The 17,570-nt window shown below is 44.6% G+C and overlaps 1 protein-coding gene across 7 annotated transcripts in view; it reads left to right on the forward strand.

Annotated features, from left to right (window-relative positions):
* Nucleotides 1-17,570, forward strand: part of LOC121271631 (CD276 antigen-like) — a 93,520-nt gene that overhangs the window by 39,178 nt on the left and 36,772 nt on the right. For 6 of the 7 annotated variants that reach the window (XM_041177715.1, XM_041177717.1, XM_041177713.1 and 3 more), the window contains exon 5: nt 1,100-1,288. In XM_041177715.1, coding sequence (XP_041033649.1) covers nt 1,260-1,288 — 29 coding nt within the window. In that variant the 5' untranslated portion in view covers nt 1,100-1,259. The remainder of the gene's footprint in view (nt 1-1,099; nt 1,289-17,570) is intronic. The other variant, XM_041177714.1, reaches the window with a different exon arrangement.

Below are 17,570 nucleotides of genomic sequence, written 5' to 3' on the forward strand. Positions count from 1 at the left end.
TTACAAGAGTAGGCCAGAGGCTGGGAATCCTGTGGTGAGTAACTCACCTCCTGACTCCCCAAAGCCTGTGCATCAGGCACAGGAGTGTGATGGAATACACTCCACTTGCTTGAAACAGTGCAGCTCCAATAACACTCAAGAAGCTCGACACTATCCAGGACAAAGCAGCCCATTTGATTGGCACCCCTTCCACAAACATTCACTCCCTCCACCACTGACGCAAAGTAGCAGCAGTGCGTACCATTTATAATATGTGCTGCAATAATTCACCAAGGCTCCTTCGACAGCACCTTCCAAACCTACAACCGCTACCATCTAGAAGGACAAGGACAGCAGACACATGGGAATACCGCCACCTGGAAGTTCCCCTCCAAGTCACTCACCATCCTGACTTGGAAATATATCACCATTCCTTTACTGTCGCTGGGTCAAAATCCTGGAACTCCCTCCCTAACAGCACTGTGGGTGTACCTACACCACATGGACTGCAGCGGTTCAAGAAGGCAGCTCACCACCACCTTCTCAAGGGACAATTAGGGATGGGCAATAAATACTGGTCCAGCCAACAACACCCACATCCCATGAATGAATAAAATAACTTCTGTCTCTGTAAAGTGCCTTGGGGAGTCCCTATGGTAGAGAAAGGTGCTGTATAAAGTTTATGCCTTTTTCCTTCTTCCATTCTTGTTCAGTTTCTGGGTACTTTCAATATATATTTTTAAATTTTCCCTTTCTGCTATTTACATTCTTTCTCTCCCCTTTATATTGATCAATTATTGAAAACGCAAGGATTGGGCAGCTGACAGTCCTGGGCTTTGTTTTCAGGAGTAACCCAGGGGGTCAGGATGTTTCGCTAGGAAACATTTGGGATTTTCCTGAAACTCGAAATAAACACCTCCCCTCCCCTCTCTCCCTCCCTCTCCTCTCTCCCTCCCTCGCCCTTCGCATGAAAAATGAAAAGGTTTGAATCAAAACCTCGCGTTTGAAAGTTTACGGATGGCTGACGAAAGCTGCTTCAAGTCGGTCGAAGAAAGAAAGTTTTGAAAAGTCCTCGAGAACTTTCGATTGCCAGATTTCAGTGTCGCTTCCCCTGTCTCAGCAGGAGCAGTCCAGGACTTCCTGGATCTGTGGTTCACGACATTCGCTCTCCAGGCACTAGGATATCAGTATCTAAAAAAAATACAGCTTCACATTCGGAACACTCGCCCTTTTTGGAAGTTCCTTGTCACCGAAGACGTGGTGGACTGTGTACATTACAGATGGACCCAGAACGCAGGCGAGCATTAAGGTAAGATATTCAAATCAGAGCCTCGACCTAAGTGACTGGAGTTTTCACTATGAGTTCAGGACACCCCACCGCCGGGGAATTTTAAGTTGCTGGGGTCTTCACCCGGGGGCACTATTATAGATCTTCAAGGAGGTCCTAAAACTGAGCGCAAGAATCGTGAAAGAAATTACAGTATGCTTTTTGAACTTTCATCCCTTCGCCTCTCCGCACCTGATACTTTTTACCTCCCAATGATTCACCTTGGCGAGTGTTCTCCATTCTAATGATTCAGGGAAGTCGACATGACAGCCTGCACCCAGCAGCCACCTAATCTCTACACAATTTATTGTATTGGGATCTGGGATGCAATCTCTGAAGGGTGGTGGAAACAGATTCAATAGTAACCTTCAAAAAGGGAATTCGATTCATATTTGAAGGGGAGAATTTCGCAAGGCTCCGGGGAAAGGGCAGGGGGAGTGGGTCTGATTGGGTAGCTCTTTAAAAGAGCCAGCATGGTTATGATGGGCCGAATGGCCACCTTCTGTGCTGGTCAGGACTGAAAGCAAAACAAGCTCTTTATTGAAAGTGAGCAAGGCAGAATAGTGGTGGGTTAGGGAAAGAAGTGAGATTGTGGTTGAAGGCTCAGACTAGTTGTAGAGAATCGGTGGGAAGAGGTGAAGAGTGCTGGGTACTCTACAGAGATCATCACAGTGAGGCACAAGACAACACTGAAAATTACAAAAGACAGTGACTAAAGGGGAATGCTGGAAGCCCGAAATAAAAGTGAGCCATGGTAGACCAAGACAAGAACCAAAAGACAAAGGTAGGCTAGATCCATATTGAGAAGCCCCCCCACCCTCCAGTATTGTGATAAAATGCCTTTCCCCATACGTGATGGGTGTGTATTTCCCCAGACCGCCCCCCCCCATCACTTGGAAGTTGGGTGAGATAAAGATAGAATGACTTGTTTTAATATAATGCTTTCCACAACCTCCAGCCATCTCAAAGCGCTTTACAGCCAGTGCAGTACTTTCTGAAGTGTAGTCACTGCTGTAATGTGGGAAATGTGACAGACAATTTGTGCTCAGCAAACTCCCACAAACAGCAATGTGATAACAACCAGAAAATCTGTTTTTGTGATGTTGATTGAGGGATAAATATTGGTCAGGACACCAGGGAGAACTCCCCTGGTCTTTGAAATTGTGCCATGGGATCTTTTACATCTACCGGAGCAGGCAGATGGGGCCTCAGTTTAACCTGGCATCCAAAAGACAGCATCTCCAACCAGGCGCAGGGGCCTCGCACTTAACTTACAGACAGAGTTGAGGATACAGCTGCAGAAAACTGGGTTTGAAAAACAATCATTATAGGAAAGTTGTAAGTTGATTGGCTGATGAGTATTTGGCTTAGGGACTGAGTCTAAACAATTGGGAGTTTAACAAATATTAATGACAAGTGAGTAGCTGGTGAGTTGTACCTTCTATTCTTAAGGTTTATTACTACTAGTAGGGTGAATTAAATATTTATACCACTTATCAGTATTAGTAAGGTTTACTAATAGTAGTAAGGTTTATTAGCATTTGTAAAGCTTTATTAGTATTGACAAGGCTTATTACTAGTAATAAGGTTTATTAGCAGTAACAAGGTTATTAATAAATAAAGGCATGGCAGGGCTACTGCAACCCTCGAGTGCACATCCTGTGCTGTGTGGGAATTCCAGGATACTTCCCATGTCCTAGACAACCATTCTTGTAGGAATTGTCATCAGTTGCAGCATCTTGAGCTCTGAGTTTCAGCACTTGAGAAGAAACTGGCATCACTGCAGTCTATCTGTGAGGTTGAGAGCTTCATGGATAGCACATTTATAGATGTGGTCACTCCATAGCCTTAAGAGTATGTAGGAAGAGAGGAAATGGGTGACCATCAGACAGTTAAAAAGGAACAGGCAGGTAGTGTAGGAGACTCTTGAGTGCATCCCACTCTCCAACCAGTACTGAATACTGATGAGAGTGATGGCTCTGGCTGCACTTTCCAGGTGAACCTAGTCCTTGGCACAGCTGTACGGGGGAGGGGGGGGGGGGTGGGGGGGGGGTGGGGGGGGGGGGGCACATGGAAGTCTGGAAGACAAGGAAGTCTGGAAGAACAATGATGATAGATAATTCAATAGTTAGGGGAACAGGTAGGCATTTCTGTGGTGGCTGCTGACATGAATCCAGGATGTTGTGTTGTCTCCCTGGTGCTAGGGTCAAGGATGTCACTGAGCGGCTGCAGAGCTCTGTGAGTAGGGAGAATGAACAGCCAGCAGTTATGGTCCACATTGATAAAAATGATGTAGACAGAAAGAGGGATGAGCTCCTGCAGTCAGAATTTAGGGACCTAGATAGAAAGTTAGCAAGTAGGACCTCAAAACTAGTAATCTCTGAATTATCCTCAGTACCATGCACAAGTGAGTACAGAAATAGGAGGATAAGACAGATGAATGTGTGGCTGGAAAGATGGTGCAGGAGGAAGGGCTTTAGATTATTGGAGGACACTGGGACTGGCTCTGGGGGAAGTGGGACCTGTACAAGCCGGGCGGGTTGCACCTGAACAGAGCCGGGGCTGAGTTCTTGTGCTAGTGATGTTGGGGAGGGTTGAAACTAACTCGGCGGGGGTGTGGGCGCCAGGAGATAAAATCAGCGAGGAATACCAAGGCGCACAAAATACTGGGAGAAACAGATAGCACTAGAATAAAGAATGGTGAGTTAATAGGGGAGGTCAGAGTAAGGGAGAAACTAATGGAGTCTAAATCAGGGTTACAGTGCATGTATGAGAATGCACGGAGTGTGGTAAATAAGATTGGCGGTGAGTTACAGGCGCAGATTGCCTGTAATGTGGAGTTACGATGTTGTGGCTACAACAGAGACCTTGCTTAAGGAAGGCCAGGATTGGGTGTTAAATATTCCTGGATGCAAGGTGTTCAGGAAAGATAGGAAAAGAAGGAAAGGGGGAGGGGTGGCGCTATTGATTAAGGAGAGCATTGCAGTGCTGGAGAAAGAGGATGTCCCAGAGGGGTCAAGGACAGAACCGATTTGGCTCGAGCTAAGGTACAAAATAAGTGCAATCACATTGCTTGGCATGCTCCCTAGACCACCAACTAGTGGGAAGGATGTAGAGGAACAAATCTGTAAGGAAATTACAGAGAGGTGCAAAAATTATGGAGTAGTTATAATGGGGGACATTAATTATCCGAATATAGACTGGGATAGGGATAGTGCAAAGGGCAGAGAGGAGCAAGAGTTCCTAGAGTGTTTTCAGGAGAATTTGCTACAGCAGTATGTGCTCAGTCCAATGAGAAAGGAAGCACTGCTGGGCCTGGTTCTTGGCAATGAGGTGGGCCAAGTAGATGGAATGTTAGCGAGAGAACATTTTGGGGACAGTGTTCATTGTAACATAAGGTTTAGGGTGACTTTGGAAAAGGACAATGAACAACCCAGAGTAAGAATGATTAACTTGGGGAGAGCCAACTTCGATGGGGGAAAGAATGGATTTGGGCCAAATAAATTGAGGTCAAAGGTTGGCAGAGAAATGATAGCTGAACAATGGGCTACCTTAAAAGAACAGATGGTTCGGGCACAGTTAAAGTATAATCCCTCAAAATGGAAAGGTAGGGCAAACAAATCCAGAGCTCCCTGGATGACTAGAAAAGATAGAAATTAAGATAAAGAAGCAAAGTGTGCTTCTGACAGGTGTCAGGTAGAAAATACAATTGAAAATCAGGCTGAATACAGAAGGTTCAGAGGAGAGGTGAAGAAGCAAATAGAAGCAAAGAGGGTGTATGAAAAGAGATTGGCAGCTAAAATAAAAGGGGAATCCCAAGTCTTCAATAGGCGCATACATTGTAAAAGAGTGGGAAAAGGGGGAGTAGGGCTGATTAGGGACCAAAATGGTGATTTACAGATGGAGTCACGTGGCATGGTTGAGATATTAGATGAATAATCTCTGCATCTGTCATTACCAAGGAAGAAGATACTATCCAGGCCACAGTGAAAGAGAAGGAAATTCAGACACCAGAAGGGTTAAAAATTGATAAGGAGGAGATATCGGACATGCTATCTGTACTTAAAGTTGACAAGGCACCACAACCAGATGAGATACATCTGAGGAGACTGAGAGAAATGAGAGTGGAAGTTTCTGAGGCACTGACCATAATCTTCCAGTCTGCCTGAGACTCAGGGATGGTACCAGAGGACTGGAGAATTTCAAACTTATACCCTTGTTCACACAAGGGTGTAAAGATGAGGCTAACAACTGCAGGCCAGTCAATTTAACTTTATTGGTGGGGAAATGTCTAGAAACAATAATTCAGAACAAAATTAATAGTCACATGGACACATGCAGGTTAATTAAGGAAAGCCAGCATGGATTTCTTAAGGGAAAACCATGTTTAACTAACTTGCTGCTGTTTTTTGAAGAGGTAACAGAGAGGATTGATGTGGGAAATGCTGTTGATGTGGTGTATATGGAATTCCAAAAGGCATTCGGTACAGTGCCACACAACAGATTTGTGAGAAAAGTTATAGCTCATGGAATAAAAGGGAAAGTAGCAACATAGATACAAAATTGGCTGAATGACAGGAAACAGTGAGTAGTGGTTATTGGATATTTTTTAGGCTGGGGGAAGGGTTGCCAAGGGTCAGTGTTAGGGCCCTTGCTTTTTCTGATACATACTAATAACCTAGACCTTGGTGTACAGCACACACTTTCAAAATTTGTGGATGATAAGAAACTTGGAAGTATTCTGAACTGTGGAGAGGATAGTGTGAAACTTCGAAAGCTCATAGACAAGTTGGTGGAATGGGTGAACAGGTGGCAGATGAAGTTCAATGCAGAGAAATGTGAAGTGGTTCATTTTGATATGGAGGAACGCTATAAAATACGGGGTACAACTCTAATGAGGGTGCAGGAGCAGAGGGATCTGGGAAAAATGCGCATAAGTCTTTGAAGGTGGCAGGATAGGTTGAGAGCGCGGTTAATAAATCATACTGCATCCTGGGACTTATTACTAGGGGCACAGTACTAGGGTAAGGAGGTTATATTGAACTTACGTAGGGCACTGGTTCGGCCTCAGCTGGAGTAATGTGTCCAGTTCTGGGCTCCACGCTTTAGGAAGGATGTGAAGGCATTGGAGAGAGAGCAGAAAAGATTCACCAGAATAGTTCCAGGGATGAGGAACTTCAGTTATGAAGATAGATTGGAGAAGTTGGGACAGTTTTCCTTGGAGAAAAGAAGGTTAAGAGGAGATTTAATAGAGGTATTCAGAATCATGAGGAGTGTGGAGACAGTAGATAGTGAGAAATTGTTTGTACTGGTGAAATGATCAAGAAAGAGAGTGCACAGACTTAAAGTAATTGGCAAAAGAAGCAAAAGCGATACTAGAATATTTTTTCTTTCACTCAGCGAGTTGTTAGAGTCTGGAACGTACTGCCCGAGAGTGTGGTGGAGGCAGGTTCAATCAAAGCATTCAAAGGGGAATTAGAGTGTTATCTGAAAAGGGAGCATGTGCAGGGTTACAGGAGGCGGAACTTTATGCTGGCGGGATTTTACGCTCCTGTCAAAGTCAATGGACTCTTGATCGTCTCGCCACATTTTACGGCCCTGCCCCCTGACAGGACAGGGCTGTAAAATTCCATGCAGGGAGAATGGCACTGAGTACATTGCTCATTCAGAGAACTGGTGCAGACACAATGAGTCAAATGGCCTCCTCCTGCACTGTAACAATTCTGTGATTCTGAACAGTGTAGCATTCCCTCAGTCCCGCATTGGAGTATCAGCCTTGAATTTTTCTCCACACTCAAGCCCTGAAGTGGGACTTGAACCCAGAACCTTGTGATTTAGTGGCGAGTGTGCCACCAGCAGAGCTGCAGCGTGAGGTAGATGAGCTCTCCTGGGAGGAGTCTGCCTCCTGGATGGTTGGCCTGTCTTTCCTCTTTTGTAATAAAAGAACAATTGCTTTGTGTTCCTTTTGTTGTTGCTTTGTATTTCAAGATTCCAACACATGTCATTTCCTCATTAACTATTGCCATCAGCTTTTTCATGTCTTTGGGGCATAGTATCAATTTAAAAAATACTGCTTAGCCTCTCTTCCCCTCCAAGTGAAAACTAGGGCCATAAAAATGAGATATAAATAAATCCAATAGGGAATTCAAGGGAAACTTCTTTACACAGAAAGTGGTTCGAGTGGTTTTCAACCTTTTTTTGGTTAAGGAACCCTATAATATGTTGTGAAATTCTGTAGAACCCCAACCTTCTCCCTCTCCTCCCCTCCCACCACACACACACACACACAATTATTATATATATAGTATATATATATATATATTAAAACAAAGTAAAACACTATTGAACAAATGAATGATTATTCTTTCTTGAATGTAAGAATCTTAAAAAATTGAAAAAGTTGGTACAATTTTCAAATAATCTGCAAATCGCAGATTGGATTCTGGAAAACCCTGGTTGAGAAACAGCGGATTAAAATGTGGAAGTTGCTACCACAAGGACTAGTTGAGCAAATGCAACATGACTGAAAGGAAATTGAAACCAGGCAGCCGCAGGTGGTCGACATCTGTGGAGAGCAAATTCCATGCCTGACAACTGACGTGTTAAGGGAACCCCTGATCCTGCACTTCTCTCAGGATCACACCCTGCTCTAATAGCTCTAACCACTGCAGAAAAGCCCCAGCACAGCTGTGAATATAAGTGCACTTTAGGAAGGTGGGGGAATTCTGAAGTGAGTAGGAAGAGCTGTAGAAAGAGAGAAAAGGAACATCAGGATAAGGTTTATTTTCATTCCTGGTGACTATTTGAAAACCCCCCTGTAATAAATTACTTTTCTGTTCCAACTCAGGAAATATTTTGAAGTGGGGGAATTCCCATGATCCACTTAATGAAAAGGAATATTCTGTTCTTTGTTTGGTAGATTAGTGATAAGAATTTCGTTATTAGAGACTCTGGCATTATTTTTCATTGTATAGTATAGAAGGAGACCATTCAGCCCATAGAGCCTGCACTGGCTTTTTTGAACTATCTAGTGATTCCAGTTTGTTCCCTATATCCCAATGAATGTTTTCCTTCTTCCAGATTTATCCAATCCCTTTTTGAAAGCTACTATTGAATCTGCCTCCACTACACCTTCATGCAGTGTGTTTCAAATCCTAACCATATATTACATTGAAACAGTTTCCCTCATGTCACCTCTAGTTCTTTTGCCAATCACCTGATATCTGTGTCCTTTGGCTATTGATCCTTAGCCATTGGAAATTTTTCTCTTTATATTACTCGAGCTAAACCTGATTTTAAACACTTCTACCAAATATCCACTTAGACTTGAAGAAAAACTGTAAAAGGTGTAGTGCCCAGAATTGAACAGAATACTCCAGCCAAAGTGTTTTATATATTTCACTTAACTTCCTGTGTTTTGTACCCTATGACTCTATCGTAAAGCTCACACTCCCATCTGCTTTATTAGTTGCTTTGCTAACCTGTCCTGCCAACTTCAAAGATTTGTGCACAAACATCTCAAAATCTCTTTTCTTACCTTCCCTTTAAGATTGTACCGTTTAGCTTCCAATGCCTCTCTGCCTCCTTGCTAGCGAAGTGTAATGCCTCACACTTTTCTGTGTTGAGTTTTATCTGCCATGTGTCCACCCATTCCATCAGCCTGTCCATGTCTTCTTGAAGCTAACTGTTGTGTTCTTCATAGGTTACAATACTTAAAAGTTTCATATCAGCTGCAAATTTCAGAATTGTGTCATGTATACCCAGGTCTATGCCATTGATGTATCTTGAAAACAGCAGTGGCCCTAGCACTGAAAGTTGGGGAAGACCACTGTATACCTCTTTCAGTCTGAAAAACAGCCATTCATCACAACTGCTTTCCATCTTCACCAATTTTATATACCTGCTGCTACTGCACATTTCATCTCATGGGCCTCAGTTTGCTAATAGGTCTAATATGTGGTACTTCATCCTTTTGTAACTTCAAGTTTTGTAACATTAACTGCACTCATCCACCCTTGCTGCTACCTCATCAAAAGACGTGCTCTTTAAATTCATGCTGGCTTTCCTTTATTAGTTCATGTTTGCCCAAGTGGCAGTTAAAGCTTCCCCGCTATCGATGTTGAACTGCCTGGCTTGTAATCATCAGGTTTATTCTTCTCCCCTGTTTTGAACAAGGGTGTAATATTTGCAATCCTCCAGTCCTCCAGCACCATCTCTGTATCTAAGGAGGATTGGAAGATTGTGGCTAGCATCTCTGCAATTTCAACCTCCACTTCACTCAGAAACCTACAAGATATCCCAACTGGATCTGGTGACTTATTCACTAATTACTTACAACTCCATTCTCCATTTTTATCTTATCCAGGATCCTGACAATCTCTGGAGCTTTGGTAAATATCTCTTTCTTGGTAAAGAAAGAGGGGGAGATGTTGGCATAGTGGCAATGTTACTGTGTTAGTAACTCAGAGACCCAGGCTAATGCCCTGGGTAATGGGTTCAAATCCACCATGGCAGCTGGTGCAACTTAAAATTCCATTGATAAACCTGGAATTAAAAGCTAGACTAATGGTGATCGCAAAGCCATTATCAATTGTAAAAACCCATCGGGTTCACTAATACCCTGTAGGGAAGGAAATCTGCCACCCTTACCTGGTGTAGCCTACATGTGACTCCAGACCCACAGCCCTCTGAAATGGTCTAGCAAACCACTCAGTTATATCAAACCACTACGAAATCTAAAAGGAATGAAACAAAACTGAACTGAACTGCCATCAACTTAGGCACCGGAAATAACAATGGCACACCTGGCCTTGCAAAGTCCTCCTTATCAACATCTGGGGGCTTATGCCGAAATTGGGAGAGCTGTCCCACAGATTAGTCAAGCAATAGCCTGACATAGCCATACTCAGAGAATCAGACCTTACAGAAAATTTCCCAGCCATCACCACTATCATCACCAGAGGTGGCAGCACAGTGGTATACAGTCAGCAGAGATTTGCTCTGTGACTCCTCAAATCGACTCTGGACTACATGAAGTCTGATGGCATCAGGTCAAACATGGGATAGAAAACCTCCTGCTGGTTACCACCTATCACCACACCCTCCCACCCCACCCAGCCCCTCAGCAGTTGAATCAGTACTTTGCCACTTGGTGGAAGTACTGAGGGTGGCAAGGGCACAGATTGTACACTGGATGGGGGATTTCAACCATCACCAAAAGTGGCTTGGTAGCACCACTACTGACCAAGCTGGCAGGGTCCTAAAGGATATTGGGTCTTTGGCAGGTGGTGAGGGAACCAACAAGAGGGAAAAACTTACTTGACATTGTTCTCACTGATCCACCTATTGCAGATGCATTTGTCCATGACAATATCGGTAGGAGTGACTCCGCACAATCTTTGGATAGACAAAGCCCCAGCTTTACATTGAGGATACCCTCTATCGTGCTGTTTGGCACTACCACCTTCCTAAATGAGACAGATTTCAAACAGACCTAGCAACTCAAGACTGGGTATCCATGAGGCACTGTAGGACATCAGCAGTAGCAGAATTGTACTCGATCACAATCTGTAACCTCATGGCCTGGCATATCCCCCACTTTACCATTACCATCAAGCCAGGGGATCAACCCTGATTCAATTCTGAGGGCCAGGAGGGCAAACCAGGAGCGGCACCAGACATACCTAAAAATGAGGTGTCAGCCTGGTGAAGATACAACACAGGATTACTTGTGTGCCAAACAGCATAAGCAGCAAGTGATAGATGGAGCTAAGCGATTCCATAACCAACGGATCAGATCTAAGTTCTGCAGTCCTGCCATATCCAGTTGTGAATTGTAGTGGACAATTAAACACTCACTGGAGGAGGGGGTTCCACAAATATCCCTATCCTCAATGATGGGGGAGCCCAGCACATCAATGCAAAAGATAAGGCTGAAGCATTTTCCGCCACCTTCAGTCAGAAATGCCGAGTAGATGATCCATCTGGGCCTCCTCCTGTGGTCCCAACATCACAGATGCCAGTCTTCAGCCAATTCAATTCACTCCAAATAATATCAAAAAACACTTGAAGGCACTGGATACTGCAAAGGTTATAGGCTCTGACAACATTCCAGCAATACTGAAGACTTGAGCTCCAGAACTAGCTGCGTCCCTAGCCAAGATGTTCCAGTACAGCTACAACACTGGCATCTAGCCGGCAATATGGAATACAGCCCAGTTATGTCCTGTCCACAAAAAGCAGGACAAATCCAACCCGGCCAACTACCACTCCATCAGTCTTTTCTCAATCATCAGCAAAGTGATGGAAAATGTCATTGATGGCAATATCAAACAGCACATATTCAACAATAACCTGCTCACTGACACTCAGTTTGGGTTCTGCCAGGGCTACTCAGCTCCTGACCTCATTACAGCCTTGGTCAAACATGGACAAAAGAGCTGAACTCCCAAGGTGAGGTGAGAGTGACGATCCTTAATATCAAGGCAACATTTGACCAAGTGTGATTTCAAGGAGCCCTAGCAAAACTGGAGTCAATGAGAATCAGGGGGAAAACTCTCCATCAGTTGGAGTCATACCTAGCACAAAGGAAGATGGTTGTGGTAGTTGGAGGTCAATCATCTCAGTTCCAGGACATCACTGCAGATGTTCCTCAGGGTGGCATCCTTAGCCCAATCACCTTCAACTGCTTCATCAATGACCTTCCTTCCATCATAAGGTGAGAAGTGGGGATGTTCGCTGATGATTGCACAATGTTCAGGACCATTTGTGACTCCTCAGTGTTATGATCGATGCAACTGGTAAAGCGGAGTTATTTAAAAATCCCAGAGGGAAACTTTAAACAACTGTCATAACCTATAATTTAAAGTGTTATGTTTGACATGCAACTCTAAATTCAGGAATCAGACCACCAGTTCTCAAGAGGTTTTATATTAAACTAGATGAAACATTTTATTACGTTACAACACATTAAACACAGGTACATGTCTACAAATTATTACTATCATAACTTTTAACAAATTCCCAAGCTAATCTCCATTAAGGCAACAGCAACCCATAGACTTAACCAAACACCAGGCAAAGCATTTTCACCTCACAAATTCAAAATGAGGTTCTTTTCACTTTGGTTCCTGTGGAGACAGTTGGAGGCTTACAGCTGCTTTTGATCTCACATTGCCTCTGCTCCACACACACAAAACTACTGAAGTTATACCTAGCACAGCTCACTGAATGTAAATTCTCACTGTATCACCAGCCTCTTCTAACAATAAAACTCCTTTCGTTGTACCAGTTTTATTAGCAATAGAAACATTTTGCTTGGTCTCTGCTCACTAGGTGCCAATATTCATCCCACTTCTTAAATGGTCTATTTAAAAAATGCAATGCACTCTATCCCTCTTACAAATCAAAACTAGTACACATCAAAGTACCCAGACTAGCTGGCTTTAATTAAGACACACCCACCAGCTACACCTCTATTTTAAAAGAAAAATATTTTTCAATGTTATATACATTAATAGCTTCATGACATCAGATACTGAAGCAGTCCGTGTCCAAATGCAATATCTAGACTTGGGCTAATAAGTGGCAAGTAACATTCATACCACACAAGTGCCAGGCAATGACCATCTCCAAGAAGAAATCTAACTGCCTCCTCTTAATGTTCAATGGCATTACCCTTGCTGAATCCCCACTAATCAACATTCTTTGGATAATCATTGACCAGTAGCTGAACTGGATTAGCTATATAAATACTGTGGCTCCAAGAGCAGATCAAAGGCTGGGAATCCTGCAGAGCGTAACTCACATCCGGACTCCCCAAAGCCTGGCCATAATCTACAAGACACAAGTCAGGAGCATGATGGAATATTCCACACTTGCTGTTTTTCTGCTGTGTTAATTTGCCAACTTGTATCGGATGAAAAAAAATATAAAAACTAAAAAATATAAAAACAAAAAACTGCGGACGCTGGAAATCAAAAACAAAAACAGAATTGACCTGGAAAAACTCAGCAGGTCTGGCAGCATCGGCGGAGAAGTAAAGAGTTGACGTTTCGAGTCCTCATGACCCTTCAGCAGAACTGGGTGAATCCAAGGAGAGGGGTGAAATATAAGCTGGTTTAAGGTGGGGGTGGGGGGGTTGGGTGGGGGAGAGAAGTGGAGGGGGGGTGTGGTTGTAGGGAGAAGCATGCAGTGATAGGAGCAGATAACCAAAAGATGTCACAGACAACAGAACAAAAAAACACAGGTGTTGAAGTTGGTGATATTATCTAAACAAATGTGCTAATTAAGAATGGATGATAGGGCACTCAAGGTATAGCTCTAGTGGGGGTGGGGGGCATAAAAGATTTAAAAATAATGGAAATAGGTGGGAAAAGAAAAATCTATATAAATTATTGGAAAAAACAAAAGGAAGGGGGAAGAAACAGAAAGAGGGTGGGGATGGAGGAGGGAGGTCAAGATCTAAAGTTGTTGAATTCAATATTCAGTCTGGAAGGCTGTAAAGTGCCTAGTCAGAAAATGAGGTGTTGTCCCTCCAGTTTGCGTTGGGCTTCACTGGAACAATGCAGCAAGCCGAGGATAGACATGTGGGCAAGAGAGCAGGGTGGAGTGTTGAAATGGCAAGTGACAGGGAGGTTTGGGTCATTCTTGCGGACAGACCGGAGGTGTTCTGCAAAGCGGTCGCCCAGTTTACGTTTGGTCTCTCCAATGTAGAGGAGACCGCATTGGGAGCAATGAATGCAGTAGACTAAGTTGGGGGAAATGCAAGTGAAATGCTGCTTCACTTGAAAGGAGTGTTTGGACCCTCAGAACTGTCGGCGCGACATTAGTCATCTCAATTTCTCTGCTTCTCTCACCCATTCTAACCTGTCTCTCTCTGAACTTACTGCACTCCGTTCTCTCAGGTCCAACCCCAACATTGTCATCAAACCCGCTGACAAGGGTGGTGCTGTTGTTGTCTGGCACGCTGACCTCTACCTCGCAGAGGCTGAGCGTCAACTCGCAGACACTTCCTCCTACCTCTCCCTGGACCATGACTCCACCACTGAACATCAAGCCATTGTTTCCAGGACTGTCACTGACCTCATCTCCTCTGGGGATCTTCCTCCCACAGCTTCCAACCTGATAGTCACCCAACCTCGGACGGCCCGCTTCTACCTCCTACCCAAAATCCACAAACAGGACTGTCCCGGCAGACCGATCGTCTCAGCTTGCTCCTGCCCCACAGACCTCATTTCTCGTTATCTTGATTCCCTTCTCTCTCCCCTTGTCCAGTCCCTTCCCACCTACATCCGTGATTCCTCTGACAACTTACGTCACATCAACAATTTCCAGTTCCCTGGGCCCAACTGCCTCCTCTTCACCATGGACGTCCAATCCCTCTACACCTCCATCCCCCATCAGGATGGTCTGAGGGCCCTTAGCTTCTTCCTCGAACAGAGGCCCGAACAATCCCCATCCACCACTACACTCCTCCATCTGGCTGAACTTGTTCTCACACTGAACAATTTCTCCTTCAACTCCTGTCACTTCCTCCAAAAAAAGGTGTGGCTATGGGTACCCGCATGGGCCCCAGCTATGCCTGTCTCTTTATGGGGTATGTGGAACATTCCTTGTTCCAGTGCTACTCCGGCCCCTTTCCACAACTCTTTCTCCGGTACATCGATGATTACTTTGGTGCTGCTTCATGCTCCCGTCTGGACCTGGAAAAAATTATTAATTTTGCTTCCAATCTCCACCCCTCCATCATTTTCACGTGGTCCATCTCTGACACTTCCCTTCCCTTCCTTGACCTCTCTGTCTCAATCTCTGGTGATAGACTGTCCACCAATATCCATTACAAGCCTACCGACTCCCACAGCTACCTCGACTACAGCTCCTCACACCCCGCTTCCTGTAAGGACTCCATCCCATTCTCTCAGTTCCTTCGCCTCCGTCGCATCTGTTCTGATGATGCCACTTTCAAAAACAGTTCCTCTGACATGTCCTCCTTCTTCCTTAACCGATGTTTTCCACCCACGGTCGTTGACAGGGCCCTCAACCGTGTCCGGCCCATCTCCCGCGCATCTGCCCTCACGCCTTCTCCTCCCTCCCAGAAACATGATAGGGTCCCCCTTGTCCTCACTTATCACCCCACCAGTCTCCGCATTCAAAGGATCATCCTCCCCCATTTCTGCCAACTCCAGCATGATGCCACCACCAAACACATCTTCCCTTTAGCCCCCACCCCCCGGCGGCATTCCGTAAGGATCGTTCCCTCCGGGACACCCTGGTCCACTCCTCCATCACCTCCTACTCCTCAACCCCCACCTATGGCACCTCCCCATGCCCACGCAAAAGATGCAACACCTGCCTCTTCACTTCCTCTCTCCTCACCGTCCAAGGGCCCAACACTCCTTTCAAGTGAAGCAACATTTCACTTGCATTTCCCCCAACTTAGTCTACTGCATTCGTTGCTCCCAATGTGGTCTCCTCTACATTGGAGAGACCAAACGTAAACTGGGCAACCGCTTTGCAGAACACCTGCGGTCTGTCCGCAAGCATGACCCAAACCTCCCTGTCACTTGCCATTTTAACACTCCACCCTGCTCTCTTGCCCACATGTCTGTCCTTGGCTTGCTGCATTGTTCCAGTGAAGCCCAACGCAAACTGGAGGAACAGCACGTCATCTTCCGACTAGGCACTTTACAGCCTTCCGGACTGAATATTGAATTCAACAACTTTAGGTCCTGAACTCCCTCCTCCATCCCCACCCGTTTGTGTTTCTTCCCCCTTCCTTTTGTTTTTTCCAACAATTTATATAGATTTTTTTTTTCCCACCTATTTCCATTATTTTTAAATCTTTTATGCCCCCCACCCCCACTAGAGCTATACCTTGAGTGCCCTACCATCCATTCTTAATTAGCACATTCGTTTAGATAATATCACCAACTTCAACACCTCTGTGTTCTTTTGTTCTTTTGTCTGTGACATCTTTTGATTATCTGGTCCTATCACTGCTTGCTTGTCCCTACAACCACACCACTCCCCCTCCACTTCTCTCGCCCCACTCAACCCCCCCACCCCCACCTTAAACCAGTTTATATTTCACCCCTCTCCTTGGATTCACCCAGTTCTGTTGAAGGGTCATGAGGATTTGAAACGTCAACTCTTTTCTTCTCCGCCGATGCTGCCAGACCTGCTGAGTTTCTCCAGGTAATTCTGTTTTTGGTTTGTATCGGATGAATCTCAACTCCGAATTCGTTCTGGATGAATTGACCAGCCTGTTGGTACTGGGGTGGTGGAATATTTGGAGGAGCCAAACATGTTGAGAAATACCATAACCTGCACTTAAATAGCACCTAGAATGTATGAGAAGGTTTCAAGTTGCTTCACAGGAGCATTAACAAACAAATTCTGTCAACCAGTGACCTCTTTGTATCTATCAATCTCTTTCTTATCCTCCCGTTGTGTTTCACCAACAGATAAGAGCAGAGTGTAGCACACTAAAATGATGTTTTTTCCAACTTTTATATTATTTAGCTGCCATTTACATTGTAATGCCCTTTACTTTTACATAAATATAAAGTAAAATGCTGCAGACGCTGGAAATCTGAAATAAAAACAGAAAATGCAGGAAAAACTCAGCAGGTCTGGCAGCATGTGTGGGCAGAGAAACAGTTAACGTTTCAAGTCCGTATGACTCTTCTTGAGAGCTACAGAGAAGTAGAAATGTGATGGGTTTTATACTGTTTAAGAGGGGGCGGAGCAGGTGGAGCAAGATAGAAGGTCAGGGATAGGTGGGAGCTCAGGAGAGATTGACAAAGATGTCATGGACACAAGACAAAGGGAGTGGTAAAGATTAAAGAAGGTGCTGATAGTGGCATAAAGGTAAGACAGCAGAATGTGTTAATAGCAGAACAAGGCTCAGTGCCCTGTGAAAGCACAACATGGAAACAAGTGACAGATCGCCCTGTTGGGTGGTGCGGTGGGGGTTTGAGGAAAGGGATTAAAAAATAAACAAATCATTAAATATAAAAAATAGATAAATAAATAATTAAACATTGGATTAAGGAAGGAGTCAAGAGGGAGGAGAGAGTTCATGGTCTGAAGTTGTTGAACTAATGTTAAGTCCAGAAGGTGTTGTTCCTCAGTTTGTGTGTGAGCTTCACTGGAACAATGCAGCAGGCCAAGGACAGATATGTGGGCATGAGAGCAGGGTGGAGTGTTGAAATAGCAAGCAACAGGGAGGTCTGGGTAATGCTTGCGGACAGACCAAAGGTGT

This window comes from Carcharodon carcharias, chromosome 31 (assembly GCF_017639515.1).
Source record: "Carcharodon carcharias isolate sCarCar2 chromosome 31, sCarCar2.pri, whole genome shotgun sequence".
NCBI lineage: Eukaryota > Metazoa > Chordata > Chondrichthyes > Lamniformes > Lamnidae > Carcharodon > Carcharodon carcharias.